This window comes from Mesoplodon densirostris, chromosome 4, assembly GCF_025265405.1.
Source record: "Mesoplodon densirostris isolate mMesDen1 chromosome 4, mMesDen1 primary haplotype, whole genome shotgun sequence".
Lineage (NCBI taxonomy): Eukaryota > Metazoa > Chordata > Mammalia > Artiodactyla > Ziphiidae > Mesoplodon > Mesoplodon densirostris.
In genome coordinates this window covers 179701865-179719651 of record NC_082664.1, presented here as the reverse complement: position 1 = coordinate 179719651, position 17787 = coordinate 179701865, and the positions used below count along the sequence as shown (strand labels likewise).

Below are 17787 nucleotides of genomic sequence, written 5' to 3'. Positions count from 1 at the left end.
GCCTCTTTCTCTGGGCACAGCGGATGATTGCCTTTTTCTGACAACCACTGTGCAGTCAGGTCGGGTATGCAGCTAGTTCTGGCCAGGCTGAAGCATCCGGATACAGAGTAAAACCTTCCAGCACTTTCTTCTCCTGCCACAGCAATCATGGAAGTGGGTCGTTGAAAGGAAGGTGCCCCAAGCGTGCAGTACGCAGTATTCCTAGGTCGCGGGGAGCACGGCCGCCCTAGAGAGCTACCCAGTGTCTAGTGGGCATTTCATGAGTAAGAAACAGACCTGTGTGATGCAGAGCAACTGCCGTTGGGTGATGTCTCTGAGCACGTCATCGTCTGTTCCATCCTGGCTGGCAAAGCACGTTGCCGTCCTCTCTCTCCTGGAGCCCTGCAGAAGCCTCCTAACTTTCCCACCTTTTCTGTAGTCCTGCTTCCTCTCGCTTCATTTCTCAGTCAACCACTTAAAACACAGATGAGGCCAGGCCCATCCATCACTCCTCACCCCTAACCTATTGCTCCCTGTGTCCTTAGGGTCCATTCTAAACCTGGTTCACCAGGCCTGTGTGCTCTGGCCCCTACTTTCTGCTCCAGACACCCTTGAGCCCCACCAGCCTCCTTTCAGCTCCTCAAACATTCTGGGGCCTTTGCACCTGCTTTCCCCTCTATCTGGAATGTTCCCCCCTCTTCCCAAAGTAACGCCCTTGGATCACCCTGGGGATCTCCACCCAAATGACACTTTCTCAGAGGCCCCCCCGCCCACAGGATACAGGCATCTCCCCACTGCACTCCTCCATGGCACCCACTGCTGTCTTCACGATCCTAATAACCACAGATCAGAATTCGGTATTCATTCCTGTGGTGGTTTGTTTGATATACATCGTTCTCTTTAACCAGACTGCAAGCTCCACTAGGGAAAGGGACTGTGTGCTGTGTTATCCAGCTCCGCATCCTAAGTCTCCTGTGCCCGGCTCCCAGCACATATTAGATCCTCAGCAAATACCTTCAGGGTGATTAAATAGATGCTCTACCAGGAAGTTGGAGTTGTGTGCATGTTTCTGAAGTGTAGGGAAAGTGGTGGTTGATATTTTTTTGAGCATTTACTGCGGTAGGCGTGGTACCGGGTGCTTTTCATTGTTTCCTCTATCGTGTGTATATCATGATAATAGCACTATGGGGTAAGGACTAGAGATGCAGAAACAGGCCTCCATCAGTCCAATTGCACACATGTGTCCGCAGGGCTCGCTAGGCAGCCCGACTCCATGACCCATCTCCTTAACTCGCTTTGTGATTTGGTTTTGTTCCAACTCCAGTTTTTCCAAGTTCATAAAACAATAGCAACAGACCCTTATATCACAGCTACTGTCATAAGCAAAGGCCAGATTTATCTTGCCTTCTTTTGGGAGAGAATTACTGATCTTCTGTGTCTGCATGCTTCCTAGCCAGAGACATCTTTTAAAAATAAAGCCTGCTTACACACACAATGATTAAAACTATTCAATAACTTGTTCATTGTACATACTAACCTCAAAATATGAGAACCTGAAAATACAGTCCCCCATGGAGTGTTCTTTTCTGTTTGACTTTATCATGTCAACTTTTTTCTTTTTTAATTTAGACCCTTTGTTGTAGGTGAAAATATCAATTTCCTTTTCCACAGAGAAATCCGATAAAGGGATGAAAATCAGACCTCAGTTGGGCCCACTTTATCAATTAAATCTGCTTTCTGTTAACCGTATCTCATAAGCTCTCCTTTTAAATCAATCTATTTTTTAATCTCTTTCACAAAACAGCACATATCTGAACGAGAAGTTCCTCCTGCCGACAGAGAGATGCCAGAATCTGCAAGCCGGCTTGGAGACTTTATCTAACAAAATGAGAAAGTAAGTTCTACTCTTTGCATTTAATGTAATTTTTTTAATGGAACTTTATTTATTTATTTATGGCTGCACTGGGTCTTCCTTGCTGTGTGGGCTTTCTTTAGCTGTGGTGAGTGGGGGCTACTCTTCATTTTGGTGCGAGGGCTTCTCATTGCGGTGACTTCTCTTGTTGCGGAGCACGGGCGCTAGGCGTGCGGGCTTCAGTAGTTGTGGCTCGCGGGCTCTAGAGCGTAGGCTCAGTAGTTGTGGCACACGGGCTTAGTTGCTCTGCGGCATGTGGGATCTTCCTGGACCAGGGCTCGAACCTATGTCCCCTGCATTGGCAGGCGGATTCTTTTTTTTTTTTTTTTTTTGCGGTATGCGGGCCCCTCACTGCTGTGGCCTCTCCCGCCGCGGAGCACAGGCTCCGGACACGCAGGCCCAGCGGCCACGGCTCACGGGCCCAGCCGCTCCGCGGCACATGGGATCCCCCCAGACCGGGGCACGAACCCGTATCCCCTGCATCGGCAGGCGGACTCCCAACCACTGCGCCACCAGGGAGGCCCGGCAGGCGGATTCTTAATCACTGCGCCACCAGGGAAGCCCTCATTTAACTTTAAAATAGGTGTTTTGTAAGTGTCAAAAAATGTTTCACGGCGTCTTTGAAATCATTTGGAAAATAAGACTGTTCGCGAGAAACCACGTATCAGACAATAACGCATATATGTGGAATCTAGAAAAATGGTATAGATGATCTTATTTGCAAAGCAGAAATAGAGACACAGATGTAGAGAAGAAATGTATGGATACCAAGGGGGAAAGGGGGTGGTGGTGGGAGGAATTGGGAGACTGGGATTGACACATATACACTATTGATACTGTGTATCAAGTAGACAACTGATGGGAACATACTGTAGAGTACAGGGAACTCTACCTAATGCACTGTGGTGACCTAAATGGGAGGGAAATCCAAATAGGGGAGGGATATCTGTGTGTGTCTGGCTGATTCATTTTGTTGTTCAGTGGAGGCCAACACAACAGTGTAAAGCAACCACACTCCAATAAAAATTTTTAAAAAAAGACTTCACATGGAGGAATGACCTTGGGCTTGGAGAAGCTCCGTCGGGTGAGGGGGATGGTGAGGGGCTGAACAGTGCAGACCAGGGTCCGACCCTGGCACTGGGGACTCTATGTATCTGTCCCCGAATCCACATTCACTAGACACTCTGTGTAGTTTTACCAGCTCAGCTTTTCTAGGCCCTGACTCTTTTTGAGAACCCCATGGCATTCCAGACCCTAATCTAGAGAAACGCACACCTGTATCGAGCTGCTTACATACAGTCCCATGAAGGTTAACAGGTTGACCCCCCTACCCCCACCCCCGGCCCCAGTCCCAGCTGTGGTTCCCTCCCAGCTTCCCACACCTGCTGACAAGCCTGTACTTCAGAGAGTCTCCAGCACCATCTTCTCTGAACTGGGGAAAAAGAGTTCGAAAAGCTCCAAGCTGCGTGCGAGGAAGAGCTACTCGTGGCCTGAGGGTCCGATGGTCGAGGCGCTGCCTTGGCTGTCCCTGGAAGGGGGGATGGCGGGGCCTGGGCTGGCACCTGTAAATCTCCCTGGAAGGGACCCCTCAGAGTTGCAGGTCGCTGCGCGCTTGCCTGACCGAGTTGGAAAGTTGTGCGGGGTGAGAAGGAGAGCAGGTGCCTCATGGCAGTCGAGACCCAGCGGCCTTTCCTTCTCTTTTTCTTCCTAATAATCAGTTTGGCGATCAGTCTCCTGTCTTCCTCTCCTCTCTTCTCTCTCTCTCTCCCCCCCCCCCCTCTCTCTCTCTCTCACACACACACACACACACACACACACACACACACACATGCACACACACGTCTCTTCCTCTTTTAATGTTAAAAACAGTTTATGGGAGGAAGCAGTTAAAGCTGCCTATAATCCATGTACTTCCATCCCTGGAGGGTGACCCGGGGGCGGGGGGAGGAAACTGCAGTAGGCAGCCTGGTCTAATCCCCTTTCAACTAGACCTCGGGTAATAGACTAAGAATACTTGCCTAGAGGAAGGGACCATTGTCCACTGAAATGTCCCAGCATCTGCTCCCTGCCTGAGGAATTACTTATATTGAAGGGAACCCAGGATCCGTGAGTCCGGTCTCCCTGCAGAGCAGCCCATGGGCTGTCCAGCTCTCTAGGTGTACAGGGAAAAGTTTCCGAGTTTAATCGTTCCTGCTGTGTAAGGAACCCAGGGACCTCACTTAGAGACCTCACCTACTCTTCTGGGCCGGAGGTGCACGTCCTGTGCAGGAAGCCAGGACCGAGGAGGCCACCTTGGGCGTCCCAGGTGCCTCTGCTTTGTCTGAGCCTCCCGACAGCCTGGATCCTTGAAGTTAGTGGGAAAGCCTGCTACCCAGTAAGATTTCTGATTTGAGTGAATCTGGTTTGACAGTCCAACCCTGTATGTTCCTGTATGTTAGCTCAGTTTATTACAATGGATAGTCCTCTGGAAATGTTTGTTTTCTTTTCCTTAAATTCCAACTGACGGGCCTAAGCGTCCTAGGGCAATCCACTGTGCTGCGTACTTGCATTTGCTGAACGTGACCCACTCATCTCCCTTCACCATGGTTTGGTCTGTGTCCCGCTTTGCCCTGGGAGGCCGACCTACAGAGACTTCATCCATAGGCTCCTGGCTCCTTTGTCAACTGGTTTTCTTTGCATTTGACTCAGAGGACAGCACTAGAAATGGATCAGGAACGGGGAAGAATGAAAAGAAGCTTTTCTCTTGTGATGTTGCTGCAGGCGAATTACATCCTTGACCGAAGGAAGGTGTTACATCCTTAATGAAGGTCATGACTTTTGTTAAGTGTCTCTCTGTCTCCTTTTTCACTTCATTCCCTCCACTGGACTCTTCAGCCTAGGGGTGAGCTCTTAATGGTCCCCTGATACTGTATTTGGATTTTCCTACATCCAGCCCAGGACTTTGGGTGGGAAAAGTGCTTTCTTTAAGCTTTTCTTAAATGACAGTTTGAGCAGGCCACTGTTTTTGCCAGGACCCTGGCTTGTGGTAGATGGGCCAGAACTAACAGGTGCAAACGCTTCTTTTCTTGCACAATAAATACATTGAATTTTGAGGTGGATGTAAAGCAGCTCATGCATTATAGATGGCACCGCACGTCTGTTTTGATCATATCGGAGCCATTGTTTTGCTTGTTGTTTGCTGGGCTCTTTCTGAAACTTTTCCTGAGGGACTCAAATTCCAAATGTCTCGCGGCACCACACCTCATGAGAGTAGAACTTGGAAAAATTGGTCCTTGCTCCGCATTCCCTGCGACAAGCCTGTTGTATCCCTTGCCCGACATGTGAGTCAGTGTGTGAAAGTTTCAACTGACTCTCTTCACCTCTCTCTCTCTGATACGAACTGTCTTTGTTCCGCAAAATGACAAAAGTGCTTAACGTAACCATGACCCATAGCTGTACTTTGGAGCAAAGCACTTGAGTCATCGTGGTGGAAGGTTCTTTAATCATGGAAGGTAATGTTGTTTTTCAAGGCAGAGAATTTTACAACTCTTTTATGGGCATCCACAAACATGGTTAACTGCAGCATGCTAATGAGATTGCCTGGGCATATGTTCTCATGTTTGCTCTCTCACTTTTTTCCTATTGTTTTGGATTTGGCGCTAAGACCTTTTCTCGGCTGTTCTTTAGAGGGATGCCTTTTCATGACCTGCACAGTTTTCAGCCAGCTCGTGTAATTAGCCTGCACTGTTATTCTGTTCGGCAAAGGTCTAGAGAACGTAGGCATGAATTACCCATTGTTATGAAAGTGTTATTTTGCACTCAGGAGACTAATTTGTTCAGTTGTATTGTCTATTGTCCGGAACCGTGCGTTCTGCGACCCTGCTGTTACAGACGTACAGGGGACAATCAGGAAAGCTATTCGGTGCGTGGTGATAAAAGGCAATTTCATTTTCTTAGAAATAATGATTTAGCTCTGTTTTTTTTTTTTTTTTTTTTGCCTCGGTGCGGCATGTGGGATCTTAATTCCCCGACCAGGGAGCAAACTGGCGCCCCCTGCAGTGGAAGCGTGGCGTCTTAACCACTGGACTGCCAGGGAAGTCCCTAGCTCTGTTTTTTTCATGGTCTGTTGAAGAGTTAGAATCTTCTCTTTCCTCAGCCAATTTGTCCATTTCAGATGCTAAACTAGAATTTAGGAGGAGGGCACTAGAGTGGGAGGGAAACAGGGTTCTGTCTCCCACTGGTCTTGACCACAGTTTTCAATAAAAGGAAGTTAAACAGTTGCCATTGGGAAGACCATCGGGATGGGTACCATGTATCACAATTCTTTATTTTCTGTTTAAGACCGTGAGCTTGTGGTTCTGTCCATGGTGCCTGTCACAGGGCTCAGCACACAGTCGTTGCTCAGTAAGTATTTGTGGGATTAAACTAATGAATGAATAAATATACCTCTTAGATCCTCAGAGCATTTCCTCTACCATCTCTAATTTGTAGCTCTTAAAAAATTATCCATAAACTTCAACTCCTTTTTGAAGCCTATCTTTCACTTCTCTGGCTCTGGCTCTTACTTTGAATCTGAAGTTTTCTGTTTTTTCCTATCTCATTCTTTCTCCCTGAATGCTTCTCTGGGTTTCTACATCCCAAACCTTTTTTTACCAGGTGTCTCCCAGCTAAAATATTATCATGAACTAAAATGCTACCTAGCCGGGGCTTCCCTGGTAGCGCAGTGGTTAAGAATCCACCTGCCAGTGCAGGGGACACAGATTCTTGGTCCAGGAAGATCCCACATGCCGCGGAGCAACTAAGCCCTTGTGGCGCAACTACTGAGCTCACGTGCCACAACTACTGAAGCCCGCGAGCCACAAGTACTGAGCCCACATGCCACAACTACTGAAGCCCGCACGCCTAGAGCCCATGCTCTGCAACAAGAGAAGCCACCACAATGAGAAGCCCGTGCACTGCAATGTACAGTAGCCCCTACTCATCGCAACTATAGAAAGCCCGTGCGCAGCAACGAACAGTAGCTCACCGCCACTAGAGAAAGCCTGTGTGCAGTAATGAAGACCCAACGCTGACATAAATAAATAAATAAATTTATTTTAAAAACATCTTTAACATACTACCTAGCCATCTTATCACGGCTAGTTTGCATTTTTCAGTATAGCAAAGATTATTTGTAATCTTTTGTGCTATGTGTATATCATTTTAAAATGTTGACCGTATGAATATCCAAGTTGTCCATCTTAGTTCACATTGTTTCAGACCAATGAGCTGGTTTTTCAAGAGCAGATACTTCAGAGGGGCTGATCCAGGAAATGAACTCATCCCTCCCCATCTTAGGTTTTGCTGCCTCTGTTCTTGTGCCTTGTTCTTCCTGTGTTCCTCTTGCATTTTCCCAGATGATCCTGGACCCCAAGAAAATGTACATCTATATTTCTTCAGTTTCCACCACCTGGTCAGGGTGGATGAACTACTCCAGCAAAATCTCTGCAAACGCACTGTCATAACACAGTCTTGTATTCTCTCTCATGCAGCATTCAGTCTAGATATTCCTTCCTGGTCAGGCAACTGTCCTCTGAGTACTGACTCAGGGATTCTGGCTCTTTCCATCCTATGATGCAGGCATCTTCAACAGGTGATCCCAGGGTTGCTGCTGAAGGAGAGGGTGCTATGGAGAAAGCACACCCAGCTTGGAGGGGACACACATCACTTCCGTTCACGTTCCACTGGCTGGAACTAGCCTACCTAGATGTTTCGGGTCATGTGACTGGGCTTGGTCAATAGAATGTGAGTGGAGCTGGTGTGTGTTTGGCGTGGGGGAAGTAGTGCCTGGCTGGGATGCTGCTTACAGCAACAGCTATGCTATGGAAACAGAGCGCCAATCAGTGACGTCAACCAGATATTTCTGCGCCATATGTATTAAATAGCTCTGCCATTCTCATCATTCTGTTGACCCTAGGCCCTTCAGGTCTTCCTTAAAGGTGGAAGGAAACATTTTTCTTAAACAACAGCAATCTCTTATATCTTCTGAACACCTGAGTAGTTTAAATAGTACTTCTAGTGAAAGGAGATATTTAGAGCTCTTCTTAGGCACAGAGTGTAAGCCACTACCCTGTAACTTCCTGCACAATCACCAGGGCATGAAAAAGTTGCTTGTGTTCTGATAGCTTTTCTTGGTAAGATTCAGATTCTCAGAATTAAGGTTTGGAACACAGGCTTGCACAGGCTAGGTGTGGCTTGAACCATACACTGCTTGGTGAGTGCGTATGTTTGATGGGCTACTTCATGCCGTACCATTTAAAATTACTGAGAACAAGAGAACTTTCTGAAAGGATCATCTTAATGGGGCATCCTAAAGATGTCTGTTCGAAGGCTCTGTTTTGCAGGATGAAAGGCAACGTGAATTGAAGGCTGGCCCCAAGCGTTCTTCCTGTTTATTATCTCAGAGAGCACAGCATGACCTGAATTGCAGCTTGAAAAGAAGAAGTATAAATTATGGCAGATCAGGCTTCAAAAAACCTGATTCTGAACATATCACTTGACAGCCTGTTAACAAAGCAAGTATTCCTAAGTTTTCACTTGTCTGTCAGGAAAAACGGTTTGTGGTCATATACAAGATTTTCTTGGCATACAGTGATATATGACTTGTTCACCTAGCTTTAAATCTATGGTGCTTTCTTTGCTTCTTAAAGAGATACCCACAGTTTTGTCTGTCTTTTCATCTCTGACCCTTTAACTTGCCTTTTGTGGTCAGCTTTTAAGGACTAGCCCTTAAAATCTAGCCCTACTTCCTTCCCTTGGTATTGAGGTCAGAAAGAAGAAGTTAACACAAAACAGCCATTCATACCAACTTGGTATGTTCTTAATATCTTGTGATGTATCTCGTGGTAACCAAAGGAGTGGCTGTGTTTGCTCGTATAAACTTTTAAGTTGGGGCAGGTGAGCTAACTTCGAGGCTATGATAGAAATCTCTGAAAAGTTTTTTTTTTGAAGTTGTGTCAAGTCTATCCAAAGGTGGTTTAGCCATCATTCTGTGCCTCAAAGAATACGTAAGAAATAAACCATCATACAATTTAAGAGCTGAAAGGAAGAGTCTCTTAAATTCTTCTAATCTGTATACTTTTTTATGTGTAAGTTTTGTTTTTCTAAAAAATCTAATTTCCTCAGTTTAACAATAAAAGTGGGATTATGCCTTGTTCAGAGTCAGGCAACCCGTTAAAGAAAAGGTGGGAAATAAAATATTTTGTGTGTGGTTGTTGATGCTAGAAGGTAACTAGAGGAATTCTAGTCTGAATTCCTTAGTTAATACGTGGCAAGAGTTGCTTAGTATCATTTGTTACCGTGCTGAAGATTGGAATTGTGAATTATTTGATTGTAAGTGTTTGTCAGTGGAAACAAAACCGAATTTTCCCTCAGAGGAAAACTGAAACACTGACTTTCTCGTTATACTGCAATCTTGATTATGTATTCACATTAGGCATTATTTCCAATTTTAGAAGTGGGATGGAGAAAGAAAGCAAATCTGTCATTGATACTTCTGCTCACCGCTTTCAAATACATTAAAGGTATCGTCTCTTTACTATCTGTGGTAGCCAGACTTCCAAGATGGCACCCAATGATCATTTCCTCCTGGTATTTACTTGCTTTTCCCCTGCCTCACTGAATAGGGCTGCCCTGTGTAACCAACACGATATCGTAGAAATAACGATGTTGTATTTCAAGGCCAGGTCATAAAGGGATATGATAGCTCTGCTGTGCCTGCTCTTGGATTGCTCGCTCTGGGGGAAGCCAGTTACCATGTCATGGGCACACTGAGAGGTCCACATGGCAAGGAACTAAGATCTCCCACCAACAGCAGCACCGCCTTTTCAGCCATGTCAGTGAAGCTCCTTGGAAGTAGATACTTCAGCCCCGACCAACATCTTGACTTTACATCCTAATGAGCTGCTGGGCCAGAACTCTCCTGCTAAGCTACTCATGAATTCCTGACCTACAGAAACTGTGCAGTAATAGTTTATTGTTGTAAAACAACTAAGCCACTAATTTTTTTCATAATTTTTCACATAACCACGGATAACTAATTGACTACTCAATTCACAGTCTTTACGTTATTATATTTTTATCATAATGACAATTATTATGATTACCAAAATTATCAATAGTGGTAATAACAACTACCGTTTTTGTGGACCTACTGTATGCAAGATAATTTAAGTATATCTACAGTCTTTGCAGTATTTCTTCAGGATAGCTTTTGTTATTCTAATTCCACAAGTGAAAGAGATGAAGTCGGAGGGTTAAATGGCTTGCAGAACATCAGACAGTTAGAAAAGGCAGAGCCGGGGCTTGGATGAAATTCTGACTGTTTTATTCTCACTACTGTATGGTTCCAACCTTAATGAGAACAGAATTACAAGTCACAAATACAGGAAGAGAAAGGCATTTGACTTTAAAATGCGAAGCTACTGAAAAGCAATCTTCCTCCAACATACCATATACTTTCCTCACTTTTTGATACTTATTTTACTTAAGCATCCATAATGTAAATATACACAGGTAGCTTTATCTTGTACAGCAACCACTGTACCCTGATTGTAGCTCAGGGACCAGTATGGCTTTTCTTGGTAAGATCATGGCGGATGGCTAATTATGGTCATAGTTCAAAACTAATATCTGAAACCTTTGGGTGTTTTTATGTTCTAATCATATATTAATTTTCAATTTCAGAAACACACAGCAACTTCTCTGTGTCCAGAACTATGAAGGGCACAGAGACAGTTATTCTCAACCTGGAGGTGTGTATCATACTCCCTGGGAGCTTTTTCAAAGGATGCGCGGTTGAGAACAGTTTGAGAACTCTTGCTTAAGGAACACAACGATAAAGAAATTATTTCTACTCTTTAGCAGCTTGCAGTATATTAAGAAAGTCAGGGACTTCCCTGGCGGTCCAGTGGTTAAGACGCGGCACTTCCACTGCAGGGGCTGCGGGTTTGATCCCCGATGAGGGAGCTAAGATCCTGCATGCCACGCAGTGCGGCCGAAAAATAGAAAAAAAAAACAAAACCAAAGCAACAAAAAAACCCAAAACACCAACAACAAAAAAGTCAGATAGTTACAATACTTCAGTTTCTCCTTCTCGATCTTTGTAGATTCCTCCTCATCTCCCCTTACTTTTGACACTGGAGCGTTCCAGCACTCAGTCTTCAGACCTCATTTCTTTTCATCCTCAGACCTCAGGGACCTCATTTAGTCTCATGGATTTAAATACCATCTACATACTGATGATTCCCAAGTTTGTATTTCCTCCCTAGACCTCTTTCCAGGTTTGTATTACCTCTGCCCAGTGATCACCTCCCTGGGGTACTCATAAGGAATCTCAAACCTTATAAATCTCACAGGATCTCCTGGATCCACCCACTGGAACTTTGTACTTCAGCACTGTTCTCCATTTCAGTTAATGGCAAGTCTATTCTTCCAGTGCTCAGATCTAAATGCTTGGCGTTATCCTTGACGCCTTTCTTTTTATCCATCCCATTGTCTGTCATTAAATCTCACTGGCCACCTTGAAGTCATACCCAGAAGCTGATAATTTCTTACTCTATCACTTCCACCCTGGACCACGCCATCTTTATTCCACTCCTGGATTGTGGCCAACATCTCCAAATTGCTCTTCTGGTTTTCACCCCTGCTCTCCTAGAGACCGTTCTTAATGAAGTAGACAGTGGGAACCTTTCTAAATGTAAGTCAGATCAGGTCACTTTTCTGTTCTAATGTTTTCGCATTTCACTCAAAATAAAAGACAAAATTCTGAAAGCAGCCTACAAGGTCCTTAGAGCACTTCTCAAATATACATGTAATATATTTGCCAGTAACAGCACAAAGGAGCTGTTACGGGTGGGAGCCGAGTTGCATCAGGCTAAGGAAATGACTACAAATGGCAAAGTAATAATTATAACAATGTGTAGTTGGGCTTATAACATTAATGGATGTAATATTGTATAACAAAGATTCCATAAAAAGAAGAAAAAGGGGAGACAGCGATACAAGAGTAATATTTTTATATATTAGAGCAATTAAGCTAGTATAAACTGAAAGCTGATTCTGATAAGATGTGTATGGTAAACCCTAGAGCAACCACTAAAAATATAGTTTAAGTTATTAAAGATGTCAAAATGCTACATTAGAAACATTCACTTAAGGCATAGGAAAGCTGTAAAGGAGGAATAGGGGAACAAAAAATACATGAGACATAAAAAAACAAAAGTAAAATGGCAGAGGTAAATCTAACTGTATCAGTAATAACATTAAATATGAGTGGATTAAACCATGCAATCAAATGGCAGAGATTGTCAGACTGGATTAAAAAGCACGATCGGGCTTCCCTGGTGGCGCAGTGGTTGAGAGTCCGCCTGCTGATGCAGGGGACATGGGTTCCTGCCCCAGTCCAGGCAGATCCCACATGCCACGGAGCGGCTGGGCCCGTGAACCATGGCCACTGAGCCTGTGCGTCTGGAGCCTGTGCTCCGCAACGGGAGAGGCCACAACAGTGAGAGGCCCGCATACCGCAAAAAAAAAAAAAAAAAAAAAAAAAAGCATGATCAAGCTATGCTATCTACAGAAGACACATTTTTGGATTCAAATACACACATAGATTGCAAGTAAAAGGATGGAAAAATGTATATCTTGCAAACAGCAACCACAAGAAAGCTTGAGTGGATATATTGATATTAAAAAAAATAAACTTTTAAAACAAAAAGTGTTAGTAGAAATAAAGCAGATCTTATCATCATAAAAGGGTCAATCCAGCAGGAAGATATAACAGTTATAAACACATATACATCTAATAACACAGCACCAAAGTACACAAAGGAAAAACTGACAAAGGGAATAAATAATTCAGCAATAATTGGAGATTTTAAATACTCTATTTTCAGTAGTGGATACAACACCGGAAAGAAGATCAACAAGGAAATAGTTGAATTGAACAACACTATAAACCAGCTAGACTTAACAGGCATCTATAGAGTACACCACCCATCAACAGAATATACATTATTCTCAAGTGCACACAAAACATTGTCCAGGGTAAATCATATGCTAGATTATAAAACAAACCTCAATAAATTTAAAGAATAGAACTAATACAAAGTATGTTGTGTGACCACATTTTAATGAAATTTAAGATGAATATTCAGGAAAAATAATTGAGAAACTCACAAATCTGTAGAAATCAAACAACATACTCTTAACTGTGCAGTGGGTTCAAGAAGCAATAGAAAGGGAAACCAGAAAATACTTGGAGATGGATGAAAATGAAGACACAATAGGCCAACGTTTTGGGGATATGCAGGAGGTGATAGCTAAAGTGTACAAGACGTCTTTCTGAGGTGGTAAAAATGTTCCAAAATTGACTGTAGTGATGGTTGCACATATCTGCGAATACTCTAAAACCCACTGACTTCTCTGCTTTAAACGGGTGAGCTGTATGGCATACTAATTATACCTCCGTGAAGCTGTTAAAAACTTTAACAGGTCTGCAGATCTTTTGAGGATGTTATTTTAAGACAGTCTGATTCTGTAGGGGTGAGTCAGGGCCCGAGAATCTGCATTTCTAATAATCTTTCTATAGGATGCCAATACTGCCAGTCCGAGATCCACACTTTGAATAGCAAGGCCGCTACCGTCAGATTTCCTGTGGCCTTTCTGACCTCATCTCCTGCCACCTTCATGAGTGGATTCCTGAGTGACTCGTGTGTGACTTCCAACCAACCTGACCATCTTGCTGCTGCTCAGACATACCGTGCCTGCCTCTACCTCTGGCCTTCACACTTGTCCTTCCCTTTGCATAGAATGTTCTTCTCATTCCCAAACTCCCATATGTGTATCACTTGCTTAATCCCTTTCTTCAAGTCTCTGCCCAACTCGTACCCCCAGGGAGGTCTTCCCTGAGCACCCCACTTAGATGGCAGCCCTATTTCACATACTTTCTTTCCCTCTTTTCCTGCTTTATTTTTCTTCACAGTACTAAGTACATTATACTTCAACATGATTTTAATGTATGTATTATTTGATGTACAGTTTCTTAGGGCTGCCATAACAAATTACCATAGACTAGGTAGCTTAAACAACAAACATTTATTTACTCACAGTTCTAGAAGTCTAAGACCGAGGTGTCAGCAGGTTTGGTTTCTCTGAAACCAAAACCAAGTCTCTCTCCTTGCCTTCTTGCTGTATGTATGAAGCATACATACGTGGTCTTTTCCGTATGTATGGTCTTTTCTGTATGTAGGCCAGCCTCCTGGTATCTCTCTGTAAATAAAAACTTCCTTTTCTTATAAGAATGCCAGTAGATTGGACTCAGGCCACCCTAATGGTCTCATTTCAATTTAATCTCCTATTTAAAGGCCTTATTTCCAAATATAGTCATATTCTGAGGTACTGGGGATTAGGGTTTCAACATATGAGTCTGGGGGAACACGGTTCAGCCCATACATTGGGTTTATTGTCCATAATCCCCTATTACAATATAAATTTCATGAGAATGTGGATTTTTTTAAAATTTATTTTGTTCACTATTTTTATTATTGGTCTCTAGAACAATATCTTGCACATAACAGATGCCCAGTAAGTATTTATTGAGTAAATACATGAAAACAAAAGGTAAGTGCTATAGAGATATTTAGTGGACTTTTTTTTTTTTTTTTTTTTTTTTTTTTTTTTGGGTACGCGGGCCTCTCACTGTTGTGGCCTCTCCCGTTGCAGAGCACAGGCTCCAGACGTGCAGGCTCAGCAGCCATGGCTCACGGGCCCAGCCGCTCTGCGGCATGTGGGATCTTCCCAGACCAGGGCACGAACCCACGTCCCCTGCATTGGCAGGTGGACTCTCAACCATTGCGCCACCAGGGAAGCCCTTAGTGGATTTAGGGTGTTGCAAAGGACATGGGAGAAAGAGATCAACTCTGCTTATGTGAGTCAGAAGAATTTAAAAGGCACAAGGTTCATAGCCATTCATATGTGGTTTAAAAATCTTACCAGGTGTAATATCCATGCTAGCTTTTTCACTCTTGTAACTCACTCTAACTATATAATGTTATTCTTTAAGAGATGGAGAAACACTCAATTTATTGGTTCTTTCTGATTCCTTGCAATATATAGGATCCTAGTTCTAAAAATTGATAGTATAAGATCACTAAACTGTTACTTTCAACTCTGGATATCCTCTTATATGTAAAGATTTCTTTCCATAAACTTGAAAAGTGGGTCATCTTTCTTTCATCTTCAGAAATCATACAGCAGTAGTGTTGTGAGGGAAAATGCAAGAATCTTAAATAGCAGCCTCAGTCCTTGTTTATTCATTCTTTCCTTCCTGGTGATGTATTTGCATGTTGTAGATATTTGTGAAGGGGATACTTAAAAAAAAATATCTTTATTGGAGTATAATTGCTTTACAATGTTGTGTTAGTTTCTGCTGTACAACAGTGTGAATCAGCTATATGTATACATATATCCCCATATCCCCTCCCTCTTGCGTCTCCCTCCCACCCTCCCTATCCCACCCCTCTAGATGGACACAAAGCACTGAGCTGATCTCCCTGTGCTATGCAGCTGCTTCCCACTAGCTATCTATTTTACATTTGGTAGTGTATATATGTCCATGCCACTCTCTCACTTCATCCCATCTTCCCCTTACCCCCTGTGCCCTCAAGTCCGTTCACTACATCTGCATCTTTATTCCTGCCCTGCCACTAGGTTCATCAGTACTGCTTTTTTTTTTTTTTTTTTTAGATTCCATATATGTGCATTAGCATACAGTATTTGTTTTTCTCTTTCTGACTTACTTCACTCTGTATGACAGACTCTAGGTCCATCCACCTCACTACAAATAACTCAATTTCGTTTCTTTTTATGGCTGAGTAATATTCCATTGTATATATGTACCACATTTTCTTTATCCATTCATCTGTTGATGGATATTTAGGTTGCTTCTTAAAATGATATTTTTTGTTGGACTGTGAGGTACTGCTTGACTTTGGCATTATATCAAATTAGTCCAGTGAAGTAAATTGTTACCCCAAAATAATTCTGATAAATAGCACCATGAATAGCTTTCCACTTATGTTATGTATTCCTATTTCATCTTCCAGATCTACTCTCTCTAACTTTTTCATTCTTGCTGTGCGCTCCAGGAGGCTGATTTCCTTGTGCTACCTTAGTTGGATTCTCATAACTTTTGGCTTCTGGTTAGGGTCACTTTCTAGAAGTCATTGGTATGAGAGTAAAAAATGGGAAGACAGAAAGTTTGGGGTATTTATTCCCCTGGATCCCTCTCTGTGGGAGTGGTTTACGGATGACTTCATCCTCTACCAGAGGCCACCTCTCCAGTCCTGTGACCTTCTTCTACACCTCTAGCTATAGCTCTTTCTTTTTTTTCCTTTTTTTTTTTTTTTTTTTGCGGTATGCAGGCCTCTCACTGTTGTGGCCTCTCCCGTTGCGGAGCACAGGCTCCGGACGCGCAGGCTCAGTGGCCATGGCTCACGGGCCCAGCCGCTCTGCGGCATGCGGGATCCTCCCGGACCGGGTCATGAACCCGCGTCCCCTGCATCAGCAGGCGGACTCTCAACCACTGCGCCACCAGGGAAGCCCCTATAGCTCTTTCTGACTAGTGTATGGACTTAGGGTGGTAACAGCTTTCCTACTCTACCCCTATTGTAGCCTTAGTGTGCTTCACCAATCCGTGTAGCCTTTCCTTTACCATGTCGCACCCCTTTGTAAATGGATACCCCTTTCCCTCTTGGTTGGCTAAAGTTAGTCACTGCTTGCCTATTTCCTAGCAAGTGTCTTAAACATACAATTACTGTCCAAACCCCAAAAGTTAATGATCCAGGACAGAGAAAGTGTTCTTTAAAAAAAAAAAAAAATCTGACTTTTTCAAATGTGGCAATTTGGAGATTTCAGTGGCGCTGTGAAGAAGAACATTGGCATCTTTAAGAATTCATTCCTAAAGCTGTTTTGGAATACTTAACTTGTCTGAGGGACACTAAAAGGTATGCAGAGAATAAAAAGTTTGAATCCCTTTCTCCTATGCCAAGTGACAATAATCACAGCATTCTAATTAGAAGTTACCATCACACAGAGTTAAAAACGATGTAAATTGAATTATCCTGCTTTTAGTGGTTGAAATGTCGGTATGTCAGTACCATGTGTAGCTCAATTCAGTCTGCTTGCTACATATTTCTCTTTTTTAGCTGTCACACATTCATCAGCCATTCCTTTAGCATTTGCCTTACCTATTGAGGTGCTCCTATGTTGGGTGCATAAATATTTACAATTGTTATATCTTCTTCTTGGATTGATCCCTTGATCATTGTGTAGTGTCCTTCTTTGTCTCTTGTAATAGTCTTTATTTTAAAGTCTATTTTGTCTGATATGAGAATTGCTACTCCACCTTTCTTTTGATTTCCATTTGCATGGAATAGCTTTTTCCAATCCCTCACTTTGAGTCTGTATGTGTCCCTGGGTCTGAAGTGGGTCTCTTGTAGACAGCATATATAAGGGTCTTGTTTTGGGATCCATTCAGCCAGTCTATGTCATTTGGTTGAAGCATTTAATCCATTTACATTTAAGGTAATTGTCAATATGTATGTTCCTATTACCATTTTCTTAATTGTTTTGGGTTTGTTTTTGTAGGTCTTTTCCTTCTCTTGTGTTTCCTGCCTAGAAAAATTCCTTTAGCATTTGTTGTAAAGCTGGTTTGGTGGTGCTGAACTCTCTCAGGTTTTGCTTGTCTGTAAAGGTTTTAATTTCTCCATCGAATCTGAATGAGATCTTTGCTGGGTAGAGTAATCTTGGTTGTAGGTTTTTCTCCTTCATCACTTTAAATATGTCCTGCCACTGTCTTCTGGCTTGCAGAGTTTCTACTG

The 17787-nt window shown here is 43.2% G+C and overlaps 1 protein-coding gene across 1 annotated transcript in view; it reads left to right on the top strand.

Annotated features, from left to right (window-relative positions):
* Positions 1 to 17787, top strand: part of ST8SIA6 (ST8 alpha-N-acetyl-neuraminide alpha-2,8-sialyltransferase 6) — a 128671-nt gene that overhangs the window by 65316 nt on the left and 45568 nt on the right. Inside the window, exon 3 of the mRNA XM_060095492.1 lies at positions 1784 to 1873. Coding sequence (XP_059951475.1) covers positions 1784 to 1873 — 90 coding nt within the window. The remainder of the gene's footprint in view (positions 1 to 1783; positions 1874 to 17787) is intronic.